Here is a 20252-nt window from a genome sequence, read left to right as displayed (position 1 = left end):
AAATGAAGCTAAATCTCATTTAAACTTCCAGTATAACCCACATCATTAGTTTAGTATAAAAACAACTGAAATCAATATGCAAAGTCCCTATAATTATGTGTGCGCTTGACTTATTGTGTTCTTAAGAACATCACAGACTTATATTGATTTTAATTTATATTAAAATACTGAATGATATATATTTATAGGTCAAAGACGAAAAAGGGTTTAAGCAAAAAAACAATAAGTGTAATACTGCTTTAAATTGTTTTTTTCCCCCAAAACAATATAAAAATTTAATTGCATTTTTTTTTCCGAGCAAAAAAATAAATATCATACATTTTTTCCTTATTTAAAGACGACACGGTAACACTTTATAATAACATTCAGTTGTAAGTCATTTATAAGTGATAATGATAAAATAATGATTTGCAAAACATTCATAAATTTTTAATAAGTGATATGCTAACAATTTGTGTATGTTTTGTTAATTAATTTACAAGTAATTTACAAGTAATTAGTTAATGATGAACTGTGTTGATTAAGTTATAAATCATTTACAAGTGATTAGATAATGATGAACTAATAAATTACAAAACATGATTATACTTTCACAAATGATGATTAAGTAATATGCTAACAATTTACAAATCTGTCATAAGTTAATAAAAAAAATAGCATCATGAAATAATCAAACAGATCCTTAGTAAGTGGTTACTACGTTACTAGCTAATATATTATTTGTCACTTAAAAATAATTTAAAAAATCAATCATTTAAATGTTTATCCTTCACCGAAGATCGCATCATGAATAAATCATTTACAAATCTTTCTGCATCCCCTAATCTAAAGTGTAAACGATTCATCAGTTGTAAATGTTTTACTCATTATTCAAAGGTCTTTCACCCAGTGTGTATACCCACCTGACACCCACACAACCTGGAACCGGCAGGTTTGTAAAACATTTACAACTGATGAGTAGTTTACACTTTAGATTAGGGGATGCAGAAAGTGTTGTAAATGCCTTATAAACACCAGATCATTTGCAAGATCTACAAATGATGTGTAACACATTTACAAATGATGAATTGTTTACACTTTAGATTAGGGGTTGCAGAAAGATTTGTAAATGATTTATTCATGCGTTTACACAACAGCTTTTGAATACTTTGTAGTGTGTACTGCAATGTAAGGGCTGACTGGTGAGGGTAAAGATGTTTTCTTTGGCAAACATGAGCTGCACCCCAAATGACGCACTATTCACTCTGCACTTATTCATTATGTACTTATGCACTAATGCACTTTGCACCATGTAGTGTATCAATTATATAAGGTTATTTAGTATTTTATAACGCCCTAAACAAGCTTTCACAGGAACCTCTTTTTTTCATATCAACTTCAAATTTGGAATAACTTATTAAGATGTAAGGCTTCAAATCGATATCAGCATAAAACCTGTTATGTAAAATATAGTAAAAATTGTACAGTGAATTTTCTTTACAGTAAATTTAAACTTCTGTAATTTGTTAATGCTTTATTTTTTTTGTCTGATTGTTTTCTTTATAAAGAGACCTACCTTAGATCTGTATTCCAAAGTGTTCCAAAGTATTTAAGTTTGGATAGTGTACTTTCACGCCTATTTTAAAAAAATGGGGGTGACAGTTAAGGGGTTAACTAGTCATTTTTTAACCATTTAATAAGGATCTGTTTGATTATTTTATGATATGCCATTTTTTAAGATAATTTAGGACAGTTTGGTAAATTGTTAGCATATTACTTACAATAAAATGAACATATCACTTATTAATCATTTATAAACACATAGTCATGTTTTGTAAATAATTAGTTCATCATTAACTAATTACTTGTAAATTACTTGTAAATGAATTAACAAAACACATACAAATTGTTAGCATATCACTTATTAATCATTTGTGAATGTTTTGTAAATGATTATTTCATCATTAACTAATCACTTATAAAAGAGTTACAACGGAACGTTATTATAAAGTGTTACCGAAGAGACGGTCCGTGTATCATCTGATCATTCAGTTATTCCACTTAATCTGGCAAACGAAAAATAGGCAAAACAGGTTGATTTTTGGGTTTTTCTGTATGAGCCAAAACATGACAGCTGATTTATTTTTTAGTTTTTCAGCTCGAAACCAAAAATCCAATAAACAGGAAAACCAAAACGAAATAATACGGCTAAATTACGTTTTTCTTTATTTTTAGCTTTGCGCATGCGCAATGAATAGTGGCGTAAAAGCCTGTCATCATTTGTGGTACACAATGTAAAGATATGTAGAAAATACACGTCATGCCAGCCGCACTTTTTTTTTGCGCGTCTAATCGTGCTGGGAGCGGTCAAAATGTATGTACAAAATATAATTTATTCAGAAACATTAAAATCATACTCTTTTTTGACTTGATGGAAAATAGCAATAAATAAATATTGTATATATAGGTGCGATTTGCTGGGGGGATGGGGGCGATTTATGGGGCGATTTGCCGGGGGGATGATAATGTGATATCCTAATTATTAATAAATAAATTAAAAAAAATAAATCGCAAAAAAAAAATCACAAAAAAAACCGTGAAATCCTGGAGAGACTGGTTAGTGTAATTTGTTGACAACGCGCATTATATACCCGTCTTTTTAGGTAAGAAAAAAATAATGGGTGTCAGGTCATGAAATGTTTTTAATACGATAGAAGCTGTATTATGTCTCTGTGTAGGGGGCGGGACGCTACGGACCCTAGAAAGCATATGATTGGACAGAACGTTTGATGAGAAACTGAAGTGCACGGTGATATCATCAAAATCGTTGATTCATATTGGCGGAAGTGACGAGACTGTAAGTTTTGAATGCCCATATCTTGTAAAAGCAAATTTTGTCATTGTTTTGAAGCACACTAGCCTATAGATAATCTTAAGGCTAATATATTCATACTAAAAGCCCAACAACTTTAATTTTGATTTCAGGGGGACTTTAAATATTGTGTTACATTGAATGACAATGTAACATTATTTCAAACAAATTCTGACATTTCATTCTCCAAAAACGTATTTGAAACCTTATAAGTAGACACTTTACTTATATTTAATGTGCTTTCTATAGACATAAAATCACTTTTGTAAATGTCTTTTGATGTAGACATCTTAATGTCTTTGACCCTTATATATTCACCTTAATGTATGTAGCCTGATTTTAAAAGTGTGATTTCTAGACCTGGGTAAATAAAACATTAAAATAAATAATGTGAAATCTTATAACTGATCTTTATAATGAAGGTACATTTTTTTCTAGTAATGCAAAGCTCTTAATTATCCCAGCCTGGTCTCATTGTTTATATTTATGAGTGCGTGCGTGTTTTGATACTTACGGATTTTGCTCAGGATGAAGATGAAGATCGCTGAATAAAGACTTTGATTTGGTTCTGTTTCTCACAGTCGTATGGATTCTGACGTTTTGGATTACAGTGCATAAATAAAATTGATTACTCTTGTAATTATGCAGTATTTTTAATGTATTCTATGGTTTTATTGTCACTCACAGCATGACAGAGAAAACGCCTTGTGTTCCATGGCAAAAAAGTAAACAGAAGGAAGGAAAAGAAGGAAACACGGTGCATTAAGAGCCGGGTGTGGAAACTTTTGAACATAATGAAGATGTGTACATTTTTCTTATTTTGCCTAAATATCTTTTTTTTTTTTCATTTAGTACATCCCTTCAGAAGCTACAGAAGATACTTACATGTTTCCCAGAAGACAAAATAAGTTACATTTACTAGTTTAAATTTTCCTTCTGAAGCATCAGTGAGTGTTTGAACCTTCTGTAATAGTTGCATAAGAGTCCCTCAGTTGTCCTCAGTGTGAAAAGATGAATCTCAAAAGCATACAGTCATTGTTGGAAAGGGTTCAAATCCACAAAAATGCTGAAAAACCAAAGACTTTGTGGGACCTGAAGGATTTTTCTGAAGAACAGAACTGTTCAGGACAAACAAGGGACTCATGAACAACTATCACTAAACAAACAAACAAACAAACAAAAAACACACCTGTGGATCATTCAGCTAACAACACAGTATTAAGAATCAAGTGTATGTAAACTTTTAAGCAATGTCATTTTTATAAATTCATCTATTATCTTAAATTGTGGACTGTAAACGTCTTTTATGTGCAATATCTTATTCAGGTCAGTACTAAATAAAAAATAACATGCATTTTTATAATCCCTCATATTTTGATAAAAAAAAATAACATTTTGCAGATTCTGCAAGGTATATGTAAACTTTTGACCTCAACTGTATTTTCATTCAATATACATTGATTTTAAAATTACTTATGCAGTAATCATAAAAAGGAGGACAGGTTATAAAAGTTATTTTTTGTCAAAAAAGACAGAAACCCTGCAGTTTCATATTTGGGACAGAATTTCTTCAGCATAGGTTGGGCAGATGGTGAAGTTCAGTTCTGTGTCTTTGGCTACAGTTCTGCTCTGTGTATATCGGCCTTGCTCTTTCTCCCTTTCTTCCTTTGGCTCCACTCATTTTCTTTATTCACTAAGAGCTCTGTGGCTCATGAAGCAGCTCTTGAGACCGAGCCTTTGAAAAACGGTGCAAAAAATTGGCATTAGCAGCAACACCATTATGCTACTTGGTGGCGTACCACTCCATCAAAAGCGAATTGACAATTTATAGAGTTTACAAAGTCACAATTTAACGAAGTGGAGCCGGGCCAGGCGCTGTGATTGCGTTAGCGCAGTGTGGCTCTTCTGTGTTGTGTTATTAGACTAACTGTGCTATGTTTGCTCCGCTGCTGGGAATGACATGAGCTGTGGGGATAACACCGGCCACCCCTGAGGCGGCCCTCTGAAGCGCTTCAGATTATCCACACGCTCACTCACATACAAAATGGCATATTTACTGTAGATTATGTATATGTGCTCTTGTCGCTTGCTCGACGCCAACTTATATTGGTGGATCATGTTTCTTCATACTGGAGGTCTAGTCAGGCTAACAGTCATGATGGTCCATCAAACAGCGCTTTAGAGAAATTGCGTCCACTTGTTCTTGCCACTGTATGCTCTGATTTGAATATCTTAGCGATTGTTTTTGAACAGAGAGATCTAAATGCCTCTAATGTGTCTGAGAGCTCACGCTGTTGAGATGCCAAAAGAGCACCTCAGATGATCTTAGCGGTTATTGATGTGATTCATTGCATTTGGTTTTCTCAGAAATAACACATTCGGTCTGTCAAGTTTCTCGGCTGCTTTTAGATTCAAAACAGTGTGAGAACAAGGAAAATTAAGAGTTTTTGATGTGGTGCTGTGAAGCTTGGAGCTCGCAATTAAGATTTGTTTACATCACAATTAGAAAAACACTAGTCCTTTAGAGATAAAGGATGCGCAGAATGATTGATGTCAAGCCCCAGTGTCACCTACACTAAAGGAGTCAACGGGGAACTTCAGAAGGTCTTAAGATCTTAAGCGATATCTTTTGAGAAATATCTCCACTCCAAATCTTGTTTTTTCCAGATCTGCTTCGAAATATGATCCAGCGTGGTTCCTATTTCTGAGCAAACAATATAGCTTTATCGCCTGTGGCTGGTAATGGCATCCTGTTATATGAAGAAAATGGTATTGAGAAAGCTCAGCAGCAGGCAGGGATGATGCAGATCCTCAGGAAAGCGGGTGGGAAATTAGAAACTAGTATCGCTATGCTTCAGTCATATGCACACAAATCTTCTTTCACACCTCTGAAGCTGATTACACATGCCTTTCATGTCACACTCGGTGCTTGGCTGTGAAATTACATTCAGGCAACAATGCAAAATCTTTATAAATGTACTTTATAAATCATACTTTTCATGCTGCAGATGTGGCTATAATTTATATTTAAATGGTTATACAATTATATTATGCTAAATATAATATAATATAATATAATATAATATAATACACATTTTATTATTTATTTTGCTCTGCAAATAAAAATACTTCCAAATGAAGCCAAAGCAGAATTATTGTTTTAAATGAATCGATTATGTAAATGCTTCAATGAGTCATTTAAAGTCATTTCAGTAATGAACTCATAAAAAAATGTAATGATATAACCTAAAGAAAGAATCACTTAAAAATCCCCACAGCTAATACACAGTGACAGTCTTTCACACAGATAAATAATTTAATATAATATAAATTGTATTATTTTGCTCTACAAATGAAAATACTTCCAAATGAAGCCAAAGCAGAATCATAGTTTTAAGTTAGTCGATTAAGTAAATGATTCAATGAGTCATTTAAAGACAGTCACTTGTTTTAGTTCCAACTGTTTTTGAACAAACCATTCAAATGAATGATTCAGTAATAAACTCATAGAAATGTAATGATGTAACCTGAAGAAAGAGTCATTTAAAAAACAACAAAAATAATGCACAGTGATAGTCTTTCTGGAACACATAGATAATAATATAATATAATATAATATAATATAATATAATATAATGTAATATAATATAATTAGGGCCGGGACTTTAACGCGTTAATTTAGATTAATTAATTACACAAAAATAACGCGTTAAAATTTTTTAACGCATTTTAATCGCAATACGTTTTGCACCGCGGAACGTTTCTCACTAGATGAGATTCGGCGGACCGATTATACTGGAGCACAAACTAGCGTTCAGACAAGCCAAAGACGTCCGTCCTAAATAGTATTGTATGTCCCAAATCGTAGTATGTTTAAAAAGTATTCCAAAGATTCCCGGATGGTCTACTACTTAACGATCAATGCACACTCTTAACGGCTAATATTGCCCGCAACACACTGCGCCGTGAACGAGGATTCGATTAGAACTACAAACACGCATAAAAAGTGTTAAACTACAAACATGGAGGATTTACGCGACCAACGGACAGGTAGAGAAAAGGCTTTGAGTGATAAATAATCAGTGTGTAACCTGATAAAAACTATTTTTTAAATGTTATCCGCGTTATATTCCATGTGCAGCAACATTTATAATGATAGGTTTGGTCATTAAAGTTTAAATGCATAATTAAGCAAACACAAGAGCAGAGTTCTCGGCATGAAAGACTCGTTAAAGAACGTGCCTCTTGCTACACTTTTAATGGCAATATTGTACTGGTCTGTTGGACTTGGTTGAACAAAAATAAACAATATTTTGTTGCTTAAGCTTATGTATTCAGTCATTATTCAATGGTATACTAAAAATCCATGTAAAAATCTTAATTCTCACTGTTCTCAGGTCAAATATTTACATGCGATTAAAATGCGATTAATTTCGATTAATTAATTACAAAGCCTCTAATTAATTAGATTAAAATTTTTAATCGAGTCCCGGCCCTAAATATAATATAAATTATATTATTTGTTTTGCTCTGCAAATCTAAAAATATTTCCAAGTGAAGCCAAAGCAGAATCATTGTTTTAAATTTATAGATTAAGTAAATGATTCATTGAGGCATTTAAAGTCAGTCACTTCATAAAGATGTAATGATGTAACCAGCAGAAAGAGTCATTTAAAAATTCCCACAACTAATACACACTGACAGACTTTTACACAGATATAATAGAATAGAATAGAATTTATTTTGCTCGACAAATGACAATACTTCCAGATGAAGCTAAAGCACAATTGTTGTTTTAAATGAAGTAAATGTAATTTATTTAGTCATTTATAAAGACTGTTAGTTGTTTCATTTCCAACTGAATTAGTGTGTTTGAACAAATCATTTGAATGAATGATTCAGTGACAAACTCATAAAGATGTAATGATGTAACCAGCAGAAAGAGTCATTGAAAAATCCCCACAGTGACAGTCTTTCTGGAATATATTTGTACACATTAAACTGTGCTGATATATATAATCTCTTATTTCTACTCAATTACCAAAAAAAAAAAAAAAACTCCATCAGACTTTTATTTTATTTCCTTGCTCTCACTTTGTAATTATTGGTTTCACATGAAACAATTACTCCCTCCCTCTCTCTCCATCATCTCCTGAGTTCATCTGCAGAATGAGGTCAACGAGTGCTCACTCCGCACAATCTACATGTTCACCCCACACACACGGCACCCAGTAGACCGATTATTACGCGGGTCATATTTTTCTAGCCCTGCACTTCAAGAGTTGATGGACAACTGCGGGGAGCGGGCAGCTCAAGCTGATTAATCTTTTTGCCATTATTCCATACATGTAATATAATCTGCTCTATTTTCCTTGACATCCCCAGATCTGAATGAAAAGAAATTGCCACTCAAAACTGTGCCACTTTAAGATAACATCATGATAACCTTCGAGGAATAATTAAAATCTTTCCAAGGTGAGGCAGTGGAAATAAATTAGGACTGTCCTGTCATCCATCCATCACTTAAGCAAATGTGTCTAGTCTCACAGGGGCCACTTCACATAACAGTGCCACTCTTGCACAACAATTCATTGCAAAAGCCATTGTTTTATCAAATGTAACTAGGTGCCATTGTTCAGATTTGTCAGGTTTTTGTCCTTAAAACTCATTTGCATTTACAAGTAATTTCTTACTCGGTTCATCCAGCGCCGCTGTTGCTAATTCAAAAATGTAATTTTAGACCTAGCAATGGAGGCTTGAGCCATTATTAGTAGTCTATTGTAGTTATTAATGAATTTGCTGTTGTGGATTGTTGTAGACCTTTGAAAAAAAACAAAATCGTTTGGACATGTAATGCTGTCAAGACCTGGCTGGAACTACTTTTACCACAAATTTCCCTGAAAATAATTGTACAATCAGATTTAAGCATTCAACAGCCCCATAGTGTAAGACATCAGTTAAATCTTGCAGAAAAAATGGACACAGGTGCAGAAAAGCTGTCATTACCAGCCCACCGATTGGTTAATAAACATTTATTGCAAAGACCAATCAATTAAGTGTCTCCAGCATGAACCCCATGTTTCATTAACTATCCCTCACAAAAACAGAAGATAATCACTTCGGCTATCAGAAGCAGCTTTAATGAATGTGTTATATTGGATTGGCATCGAATGAAAAGACAAAACCTGCAGAAATCTGATATGGCGTTTGAAGAAATTGACGTGGCTGAGTGTTGTCTGGGAAGCCAGATGGTTGGTCATGGAAAAGCAGCATAACGGTTTTGGTCAAAGAAGATTTGTGTTCATCTGTGCTGTGGATGCTTGTGTGTTATCCACAGTTATCTTGTGTTTACTTTGAAGCATCAGTGTCTATTTAGTTCCCCCATGTGTGAAATTGGTAATGTCAAGCCAAGCTTCCTAAACATTGCAAAACAACTAAGTGTAACGTTACTCCTTCCAAGGTGTGCGGACTCACAAAATGTTGTTTCCTACAGGCATCTTTCATACATGCACACAAAGACAGATGCCTCATCTTACATCTGTATTCAGTCATTGGCTACCTTTCATTTACCATTTATGAGGCTGCAGAAATTGGTTTGACATTGAAATGGTGATTGGAAAAATAGCTTCCACATGATTGAGAAGGTTAATGAAAGCATGACGTGTTCCTTTTACAAGCTTCCGATCCACTCATTCATAAAATGAGTGAAAAGTTTGAACTCAAGAGTATGAATCTAAAAACGATTGTGTCCTTTGTACCTCAGAGGGCCTGTTAAAGCTGTGGAATTGTGGGACGCTGGAGGGAATAGTTCTAAAGGCACATGGGGATTGAATTTGCTCAGGCAGAAAGGACTGGCTCTGTGCATCATTATGATTAGACAATGAGTTCATCAAGGCTAGAGCTGCACGTATCAGATGGATCTCAAAGGAGTTAAAGAACCAGAAAGCTCTTCTTTTCCCTTTTTGTCTTGTTACATTTTAATAAAGAACCTTATTAACTTTTGTTAACTCTGACAGTCTGTAATATTGAGTTCAGAGCTCTCAAAATATTTAAATGGTTTTTCAATTCTGGCTGTTCTCGTGTATTTATTTGAAAGGAATTATTTTTAATTTGAACTGATGTTGTGTTTTTAATTTGAAGTTTATGCATTAATATTTAAATTCTACCTGACACAATAGCATAATTATTTCCAGGTTATGGCCAAAAACCAATCAAACCAACTAATCAAATAAATTAAAAATAAAACACTGAAGTAACTTGCTAAAAGTGAAGTTGTTCTTTAGAAAAGTCCTTCAGGTCTCACAGATTCTTTGTTTTTTTCAGCACTTTTCAACAATGACTATATGATTTTGTGATTCGTCTTTTCACACTGAGGACAACTGATGGACTCATGTGCAACTAATACAGAAGGTTCAAACGCTCACTGCAGTTTCAGAAGGAAAAACGATGCATTAAAAGCCGGGGGGTGAAAACTTTTTGAATTTGAAGATCAGGGTAAATTGAACTTTTTTTTGTCTTCTTGGGGAACATGTAAGTATCTACTGTAGCTTCGGAAGGACAGCACTAAATAAAAACATATAGGCAGAATAAGAAAAATGTACACATTCTCAATAAGTTTAAAAGTTTTCACCCTCTGGCTCTTAATGTCTTGTTTTTCCTTCTGGAGCATCAGTGAGCGTTTGAACCTTCTGTAATAGTTGCATATGAGTAATGAGATGGATTTCAAAATCATACAGTCATTGTTGGAAAGGGTTCAAATACACAAAAATGCTGAAAAACCAAAGAATTTGTGGGATCTGAAGGTTTTTCCTGTAGAACAGCAGGAAGTTTCAGGACAAACAACCCATAAACAACTATTACTATACAAAAAAAAAAAAAAACAGGTGTGGGTCATTTTGGTTACAAAGTATTAAGAATCAAGTGTATGTAAACTTTTGAACAGGGTCATTTTTTATTAATCCAACTATTATTTCTCTTGTAGACTATATGTAAATGTCTTTTATGTGAGATATCTTATTCAGGTCAGTACTAAATAATAACATGCATTTTGTATGATCCCTCTTATTTTGGTAAAATAATGAACATTTTGCAGATCTTCAAGGTGTATGTAAACTTTTGACTTCAACTGCATAACAAAAATGTTACCAATATATTTTGCATCCCTAGTGTTGACAGATGAAAACCTATATTTTTCATGTTGTAACAGTTCTTTCTATCTTTCTTTGACAGGATGTAAAATCGACATTCTTCCAGTTCGGGGCCTCCATCCAGCAGGAGGCGCTGCTCATGCTCAACATCATGGAAGAGTACGACTGGCACGTCTTTTCCATTGTGACCAGCAAGTTCCCGGGCTACCAGGATTTCATTGCCATCCTGAAGACCACAGTCGACAACAGTTTTGTCGGTTGGGACCTCCAGCACACCATCACCCTGGACGCCGTGGACGGGGACTCCAGGACCCAGATCCAGCTTAAGAAAGTTCAGTCTCCAGTCGTCCTCTTATACTGCTCAAAGGACGAAGCGGGTTACATCTTGGAGGAGGCCCGATCGTTGGGCCTGACCGGTTTCGGGTACATCTGGATCGTGCCCAGCTTGACCACGGGCAACCCAGACATCACTCCAGATTCGTTCCCCTCTGGAATGATCTCTGTGTCCTACGATGACTGGGACTATCCTCTTGAGGCACGGGTTCGAGATGGGCTTGGGATTATAACCACGGCAGCTGCAGCCATGTTGGAAGAGTTTGGGGACATCCCGGAGGCCAAAACCAGCTGCTATGGTCAAATGGAGAAAACCAAGTTACCACCCAGCGCGTTGCACAAGTGAGTACAGGATGAGAGCTGGGTTATTATCTGTGTGTCTGTGGTATGTTAGTGTTTTCTGTCAACAGCCTGTCTATCCAGTTCCTGCACTTAAAAAAAGTGGAAACAAGAGGGCTATTTATGAGGGAAAACAAGTGATCAGTCAAGTGGAAAAAGGAAAAGGTGGAGAAAACAACCCAAGAGATCTCTGCTACAGATGTAGGGCATATAGGGCATTTGCAAAAGTAAGTCTCAGCTTTCTAATCATAGACCTATTATGTCTCTAGGTGGTCTTTAAAGACTCCAAGCAGTGTTTAATTAATACAATTGTAATTAAGACATTAGGTTTGCCCAAAAATGAAAATTACCCCATGATTTACTCACTCTCAAGCCATCCTAGGTACTTTCTTCTTTCAGACAAATACAATCAGAGTTATATTAAAAAATGTCCTGGTTCTTCCAAGCTTTATAGTGGCACTGAATGGGTGTTGATAGTTTTAAGCCTAATAAAGTGTGTCCATCCATCATAAAAAGTGCTCCACACAGCTCTGTACGGCTGGGAATCGATTCCAAAAAGAATAGATTCCAAGGCGTTGGAATCGATCCCGTCAAAGGGAATTGACTCCTCATTCAGAGCCCTTTTCAGTCCAACAAGGCTTGTCTATGGATGCCTCTCAAACAGAAGGTCTGTTAAGCACCCATTAATTTGCCTCTTGCTTGTTTATAGTAGGGCTGCACGATTTGGAGAAAAAATCTAATTGCGATTTTTCTGAACAAAATTGCGATTTGCGATTTAAAATGCGATTTACTACTATTTCATAAAAGAGCAACAGGTTTGATATGGTGGTTTTAACAGCACCAAAGAAAGACCAAGCATAATCTCAAAGTATGCTACACTGTTCTACTGTTTATTTAAAACCTCTTAAACATTGTTGCCTTTTTTAAAATAAAGTTGTCAGTTATCATGACAAATTAAGAAAATAACTACAGTATCTTAAATAAAATTAAAATAACAATTAAAATTATATAATAAAATATTATTAAAATGTTTTATAATAAAAAAAAATATATATTTTATTTTTTTATTTTTTTTATTATATATATATATATAATATATATATATATATATATATATTATAATAAAATATAATTAAAATCTTAAACTTTTAGGAATCCAAACACACTGTAAACAATTTTACATCAGTAAAACACTGATGATAACCTACATTAAGAGACACTTTGTTGGGAAGTTGAGCCGCTGCTCCCGCTCATCTTTTCCAAATGGCGTTAACGTTATTTGCTCAGTACATGCAGTAGAGACCTGCACTCCTACGGGAGTATATAGCGGGACCCGAGGCAACCGACTGCGGCGCGGGACAAAACTTGATGGGCGAGTGCGGCTGTTCGGGACGCGGGAAAATAAAATGATTCGCGGGACCCCCGCAAAATAGAAATATCTAAAAAGCAAAATATTGTTATTCATCTATTGCACAAAAGCAGCAAGAACAACTAGTATACAACTTACAGCTATGATTAGTAAGCACAAGGATAGGCAGTCAGGTGTTTAAGTTAGAATCCACTCACTGCTCAAACATTCTTGCAGTGCTGAATATTGCGTGCTCGCGAATTAAAACATACGAAGTGTAGACATTGTGAAAGATTCATTGTGCATAATATTCATTGTGTTAGAGCTTTATGAGATCGCATATGAACTGAGATGTCAACTTTAGCTTTGTCTGCTTGCATTCTAATATGGATACACACAGTAGCTCATGCTTGCTCTTCTGTTAAGAATAACAGTGGTTTGTGAATGTTGATGCTTAGCCTATATAACAAATATTTTATCAGGAACGTTTATGCTGGGGTTTTGTGAAACTTATGAGATGTTACAAAACTGTTTCATGTAAATTCAATTGATGTACTGAAAAAAAACTATATAGGTTACTTTTATGCGGGCAGGAGCGGGACAAAACAAACATGAATGTCGAGGTAGGAACGGACCGAGATCAACATATTTCTGCGGAGGCGGGACTGAAAAATACGTCCCGTGCATGTCTCTACATGCAGTGTTAAAATGCCCCCTATTGGTTAAACTCTGCAACAAACGTAATATAAGCATGAAGACGTAATATGCACATGAAGTGACCTGTCAAAAACGACTTATATGCTTGTTACCACATTTGATAATCAATCGAAATAATCGCAGCTCTTGCGATTTGAAAATCGCACCCTTTCAAATCGCGATTTCGGTTTAAAAACGATTAATCGTGCAGCCCTAGTTTATAGTGATTATAAGTCTGATTCTTTTTCATTAAAAGGAATGTTTCAGATAGATCGTTTTAATGAACCAGTTAAAAAAAAGGGTCTTGATCCTATTTTCATCTTAAATAAAATGCTATTTTTTAACCTTTCTAGCAGCCAATGATAATTCTGAAAGATAACACTGAGAGCACAAAAGTGGGCAAAAGTAGGTTATTTCAATCTAAAAAACAAGAATCGAGAATCGAAAACAACTGTGAGGAATCAATTTTTGGAATTGAATCCTATTGATTCCACAACTAGGAATTGGAATTGGACTCCGGGGGGTTAATAAAGGCCTTCTGAAGCAAATTGATGTGTTTGTGTAAGAAAAATATCTATATTTGAAACTTTATGAACCCTAATTTCTATCTTTCGCTAACTGTCGTAAGCTTCGGAAGGCCTTTAGTAACCCTGGCCTTTTTTATGATGGATGGATACACTTTATAGGACTTCAAAATCTCAACATCCTTTCACTGACATTATAAAGCTTGGAAGAGCCAGGACATTTTTTAATAAAACATTTATTGATATAAAGAAGAAAGTCATATACACCAAGAATGGCTTGAGAGTGAGTAAATCAAGGAGTAATTTTCATTTTTGGGTGAACTATCCCTTTAAGTAGAAATAAAATGACAATATCATACACTCTCAGAAGAACAAAAAAAAAAAAAAAAAGGTACAAAAGGGGCAGTATCTTTTCAAAAGGTACACCTATTTACCCTAGAGCGTAATGTCTGTAAACCCCTCCCTTTCATTGGCCTACTCTGCTCTGATTGGTCAGCTGGCCTAGCCTGTTGTGACTAATAATGTCATATTTAGACCCTGGAATGTGAATTTACCAGGGAAACCCCGACGAAAAGCATGTATTTTACACCCTGGAACGTGATTTTTAACGGGGGACCCCCGGGCTAGTTTTGAGTAGCAGTTTGTTGTGAAAACCTGACAACACTGATGCACCTTAAAACAATATTATAGTGCTCTGATCCGTTCTTAAAATAATGGCATAAAAACATTTTGTTAAACACTTATGCAAGCGAATCATGCCCACAAACAAAACAATAATGTTGAATACGTTAGCCGAGTGCTAATGCGACTAACTGATGAAACAACACAAAATATGTCTAAGTTACATTCTTTATTATTAAACAAAGTAATTAGAACAAAAACAGTTTACATTAATCAACACATTCTTAGGAAATAGTGGGTTCACGGCGAATTATCAGAACTATTTCAGTTAGACAGTAATATCGTGGTTTAACTGGAAACCTAAAGCTGCACTAGGACATCACATATTAGTACAAAAAAGCTGATACTTTGAGCACTCACTTGGAAATGTACACATAATGTATCAATCATACTTACAGGTTGTGGTTCAGAGATGCTTGTTAGTCAAAATAAAGAAGATTAGAAGCCAAAGAAGATAAAAGCAAAGATTAGAGACGCAGTGAGCATTTGAGAGACAATATCTTCATGTATAATTTTTTGATTAACAGCTTTGCAGACTGTTTACATTGAAGATAGCTATGCTACAAACTGCAAATAATATTTTTTTTAAAAACCCATATGACCTGCTCTTTAAAAATGTTGTGCTCCAGTGACAACTTTTGTGCCTTTTTTGAGACTATACAGTCCTCATGTAAAGTTAGGGGTCGGTGCAATTTTTAAAAAATATTTTAACGCATTTTGAATACGTCCTTGCTGAGTAAAAGACAAACATTTCATTTTTTACCTTTGCACATTGGTTAACTTTTCTGAGATGAATGTGGTGAAAGTTATTGTTCCACTGGCTTCTCTCTGCTTTTTAAACACAAATGAGGCTATTACATATTAGTTGTAATACTTTTAAGAGCATCAAACCATTTTTTAAAATTTGAATGTCCTGATAAAATGGATGCGCTTTAAAAGCTGCTACTTTGTTTTATCAAAAACATGTCAGAAAAGCGAGTACGGGAACAGAACCAGCTTATTATGCGTGTCTGTGTTGGTCTTGTTCATGCACTTTAAAAGTGGAAACAAGAGGGCTGTTTATGTGAGCGAATACAGTTTTTGGTCAGCCAGGTGGAAAAAGGAAACTAGGGGGTGGAAAAAAGCAACCCAAGAGGTCTGTGAAAGACAGGCATGGGTCGGGCATATGCAAAATTTATTGTTACAGCCTGCTAATATATTTCTCAGCTTGAGCTGCATTCTTGAGTAAGCTATGGTCGGATATGGTGAGGGGGCAGACAAGGGAACCCTATGGGAGGTTTTTAGGGAGTTGCAAAGTGCCGCTCAGACACCCAGAGGTGGGTACAACTGCACTTCTCAAACTCTCTCGGGACAGCGCTGCGCAGCATAGTGCAGCGCTCCTGTACTTTTAATGAGTAATGTTTTACACAGGGCAGAACAACATGGAGACTTTGCTAATGCGCTTGGAGAGCACTCCAAATATAAAGTGCTCTTAATGAGCCCTGTGCTTTTGTTCCTTTTGCCCCTGCGTTGGAGCCGGTGCCGGCTGCAGCGCCCCGCCTGCATGCTGCCAGTCCTGAGTCTGTCTCACCCATATGCCTCTGTAGTACCTGCCAGTGCTGAGCAGACACGCTGAATTGCCCCATTTGCAGTGGAGCGGTGTTGCCTGAGATACATGTTCACCCTGGTGTCTAGGGTACATTAATCCTGATAGTCTCAGCACAGATGGTCAAAGGCTTGGCCAGAGATGGGCTCTACTAGAGCCAGCAGAGATGAGGACTCGTGCCCTGGCTGCTTGGGGTCTTTTTGTATTCTAGACATTTTAGGCATGTAGATCATCAGATGGAAAGTATCGGATTCTGATACTGTATGTCCTTGTTCTTGGACTGAATAATTCCCATGAAATAACGAAGTCAAGTACATGTTTCTGTAAATATTAGATTTTCTTTTTTGTTGAATTTAGACTCACTGCTCCATCATTTTGAGTCACTCTGACCCAGAAATAAATTTGGAGTTTTGTGCACCTTAGCTTTCTAATGGCACGATTACATATGTTTAATATTCTAATGATATGCTTTAATAGATGTATAGAATATAGAATGTCTTTACAGATAGAATTATATTGATAAATGAATCAATTAAAAATATGCTGTCATAACGCCTCTAAAGTTGGACTTGAAAGATTCCAAACAATTTTTAGCCAGTATGTGAACATACATTAAACAATTAAGACAACGATAACAAGTTAGGTTAAGCATATGTGATCCTGGATCACAAAACCACAAGTCATAAGGGTCAATTTTTTAACAAATAAGCTTTCCATTGATGTTTGATTTGTTAGGATAGGACAATATTTGGCCGAGATACAACTATTTGAAAAATCGAAATATTGAGAAAATCACCTTTAAGGTTGTCCAAATGAAGTTTTTAGTAATGCATATTACTAATCACAAATTAAGTTTTGATATATTTACAGTAGGAAATTTGCAAAATATCTTAATGGAACATGATCTTTACTTAAATTTTGTAATGATTTTTGGCAACCAAAAAAAAAGAAAGAAAAATCAATCATTTTGACCCATAAAATATATTGTTGGCTATTGCTACAAATAGACCTGTGCTAGTTATGACTGATTTTGTGGTCCAGGGTCACATATAATATATGATAGAGTGAATATAATAATATAATAATTTTATAATATAATTTATGAATATAATTTAATGATTGCAATAATTAAATAATAATTTGAATAATAATTTCATTTAATTATTTAAATGATTTATAATTTATTTATCATATATATATATATATATTGTCACGGGTGGGAAGGAAGACAGGACAGAAAACTCACAATTTAGCCCCGGAGGGTGGATTTATTGATAAACGTAAGTCAAAAGTGAAAGTGAAAGTGATGGCCGCTGGCTGTGTGAGACTCGTGACGGTTGGTGCTCTTCAATCTTCGTGCTCGGTGCAGATCCAGTGAAACGTGAGGGAATCAGTTCAGCTGCTGTCTGAGAAAGAAGAGAGAGAACCATTAGTCTGAGCTCGTAGGGAGATCGTTTCTCTCCTGAGTCAGCCGGCACGCGGCTTATGAGGACGCCGGCTGATGAGACGCAGCTGAGACTGATTCCCGCGTGATGAGCGTGGGGGCGTGGACATCGTTGGTTTCCAGGGCGACGCTGATATCCAAGCGGGACGCTCGTCACACTCCCCCCCCCTAAGCGTCGTCCTGGTCCTGTGGATGAGATGAGAAAATAGGGGAGAGACAGGGGGTGGGTGGGGAGTGACCCCTGACAGACCTGCGAAAGCTGCCCAGATCCGAGAGAGTCCATCGGCGTTGGAGTTGGCGGCCCCAGCACGATGTTTGACGTCGAAGTGGAAGTCCTGGAGCGCTAGGAACCATCGGGTCACCCTGGCGTTGGTGTTTTTTGCTTTGGCCATCCACTGAAGAGGGGCGTGGTCGGTTACCAGGGTGAACCTCCGGCCGAGGAGGTAGTACCGCAGCTCCAGGACTGCCCACTTGATGGCTAGGGCCTCTTTTTCCACTGTGGCGTAGTTCCTCTCGGCCGGGGTCAGCTTTCGGCTGATGTAAAGGACTGGATGCTCTTCTCCTTCCTGGACCTGGGAGAGGACCGCTCCGAGGCCGGTGTCCGAGGCATCCGTCTGTAGCAGGAAGGGGCAGCGAAAGTCCGGGGCGCGCAGGACGGGCTCCGAGGTTAGGGCGTCCTTTATCCGCTGGAAGGCCTCGTCCGCCGTTGGAGACCACTGAACCTTCTCCGGCTGCCCCTTCCTGGTCAGGTCTGTCAGAGGGGCGGCTAAAGAGGAGAAGTTAGGGATGAAGCAGCGATAATACCCCGCCAACCCCAAGAAGGCTCGTACCTGGGTCTTGGAGATAGGTCTTGGCGCGGTCCTTATGGCTTCTACCTTTTTTTCTTGCGGTCTGATGATGCCTCGTCCTACTTGGTATCCCAGGTACTTCGCCTCCCGTAGAGCTAGATGGCACTTGCGGGGGTTGGCGGTCAGCCCAGCCCTTCGTAGCTCCGTCAGCACCCTCCGGAGACGGTCAAGGTGGTCGTCCCATGCCTCGGAGTGGATGACGACGTCGTCCAAGTACGCGGCCGCGTACTGCTGGTGCGGCCGGAGAATGACGTCCATCATCCGTTGAAAGGTCGCTGGAGCCCCATGAAGACCGAAGGGGAGGGTCCGGTATTGCCAATGGCCGCTAGGGGTGGAGAAGGCGGTTTTGGGTTTGGCATCTTCAGAGAGAGGTACTTGCCAGTAACCTTTAGTGAGGTCCAGGGTGGAGATATACCGGGCCCGTCCCAATCGGTCTAGCAGTTCATCCACCCGAGGCATGGGGTAGCCGTCAAACTCTGATACCTCGTTGAGTCGTCTGAAGTCGTTACAGAACCGGAGGGTGCCGTCTGGCTTGGGGACCATAACGATGGGGCTGGACCATGGGCTGCGTGATGGTTCGATCACCCCTAACTTCAGCATTTGTTGGACTTCGTCCTCAATAGCCTGCCGACGAGCCTCTGGGACCCGATAGGGTCGCTGCCGAACGACGACACCCGGTGGCGTACGGATGTCATGGTGGAGGACGTTGGTCCGCCCGGGGAGAGGGGAGAACACATCAGAGAACTGACCGATCAGGTGTTGGAGGTCTCCCTTCTGGGTAGCCGAGAGGTGGGGGTCCATGTCCACAACCACGGGTTCGGAGAGGCAGAGGGCGGCGAGCTGGTCCCTGGTCCCGACCCATTTCTTGAGGAGGTTAATATGGTAGACCTGGTCAGTACGTCTCCTCCCCGGCTGTCGGAGCCGGTAGTTGACAGGTCCAACTCGCTCTATGACGGTATAGGGGCCTTGCCAGGTAGCGAGGAATTTGCAGGCCGCGGTAGGGACCAGGACCATCACTCGGTCTCCGGGCTGGAATTCCCGTGGTTGGGCGGTCCGGTCGTACTGACGCTGTTGGCTCTGCTGGGCTTTCACCAGGTGTTCCCGAACTAATGGCATCACCCGGTCGATCTTCTCTCGCATCTGCTGGACGTGTTCAATCACAGAGCGGTGACGGGCAGGCTGCTGCTCCCAGGCCTCCTTCGCCACATCCAGGAGGCCACGGGGTTGCCGGCCGAAGAGGAGTTCGAATGGGGTGAAGCCAGTTGAGGCCTGGGGGACCTCACGGATGCCAAAGAGGACATACGGTAGCATCAGGTCCCAGTCCCTTCTGTCCTCTGCGCTGACCCGTCGAAGCATCTGTTTTAAGGTCTGATTGAAGCGTTCGACGAGTCCGTCGGTCTGCGGGTGGTAAACTGTGGTCCTCAACTGCTTCACCCGCAGCAGCCTGCAGAGATCT

General features: G+C 38.0%; 1 protein-coding gene across 1 annotated transcript in view; it reads left to right on the top strand.

The window, feature by feature from the left end:
• grin2aa (glutamate receptor, ionotropic, N-methyl D-aspartate 2A, a) overlaps positions 1–20252 on the top strand; it is a 185695-nt gene that overhangs the window by 89950 nt on the left and 75493 nt on the right. Inside the window, exon 2 of the mRNA XM_073841213.1 lies at positions 11081–11673. Within this exon, the coding sequence (XP_073697314.1) occupies positions 11081–11673 (593 nt within the window). The remainder of the gene's footprint in view (positions 1–11080; positions 11674–20252) is intronic.

This window comes from Garra rufa, chromosome 1 (genome assembly GCF_049309525.1).
Source record: "Garra rufa chromosome 1, GarRuf1.0, whole genome shotgun sequence".
NCBI classification, from domain to species: Eukaryota; Metazoa; Chordata; class Actinopteri; order Cypriniformes; family Cyprinidae; genus Garra; species Garra rufa.
Note: the sequence above shows the minus strand (reverse complement) of the source record. Positions and strands in the feature narration are given on the sequence as shown.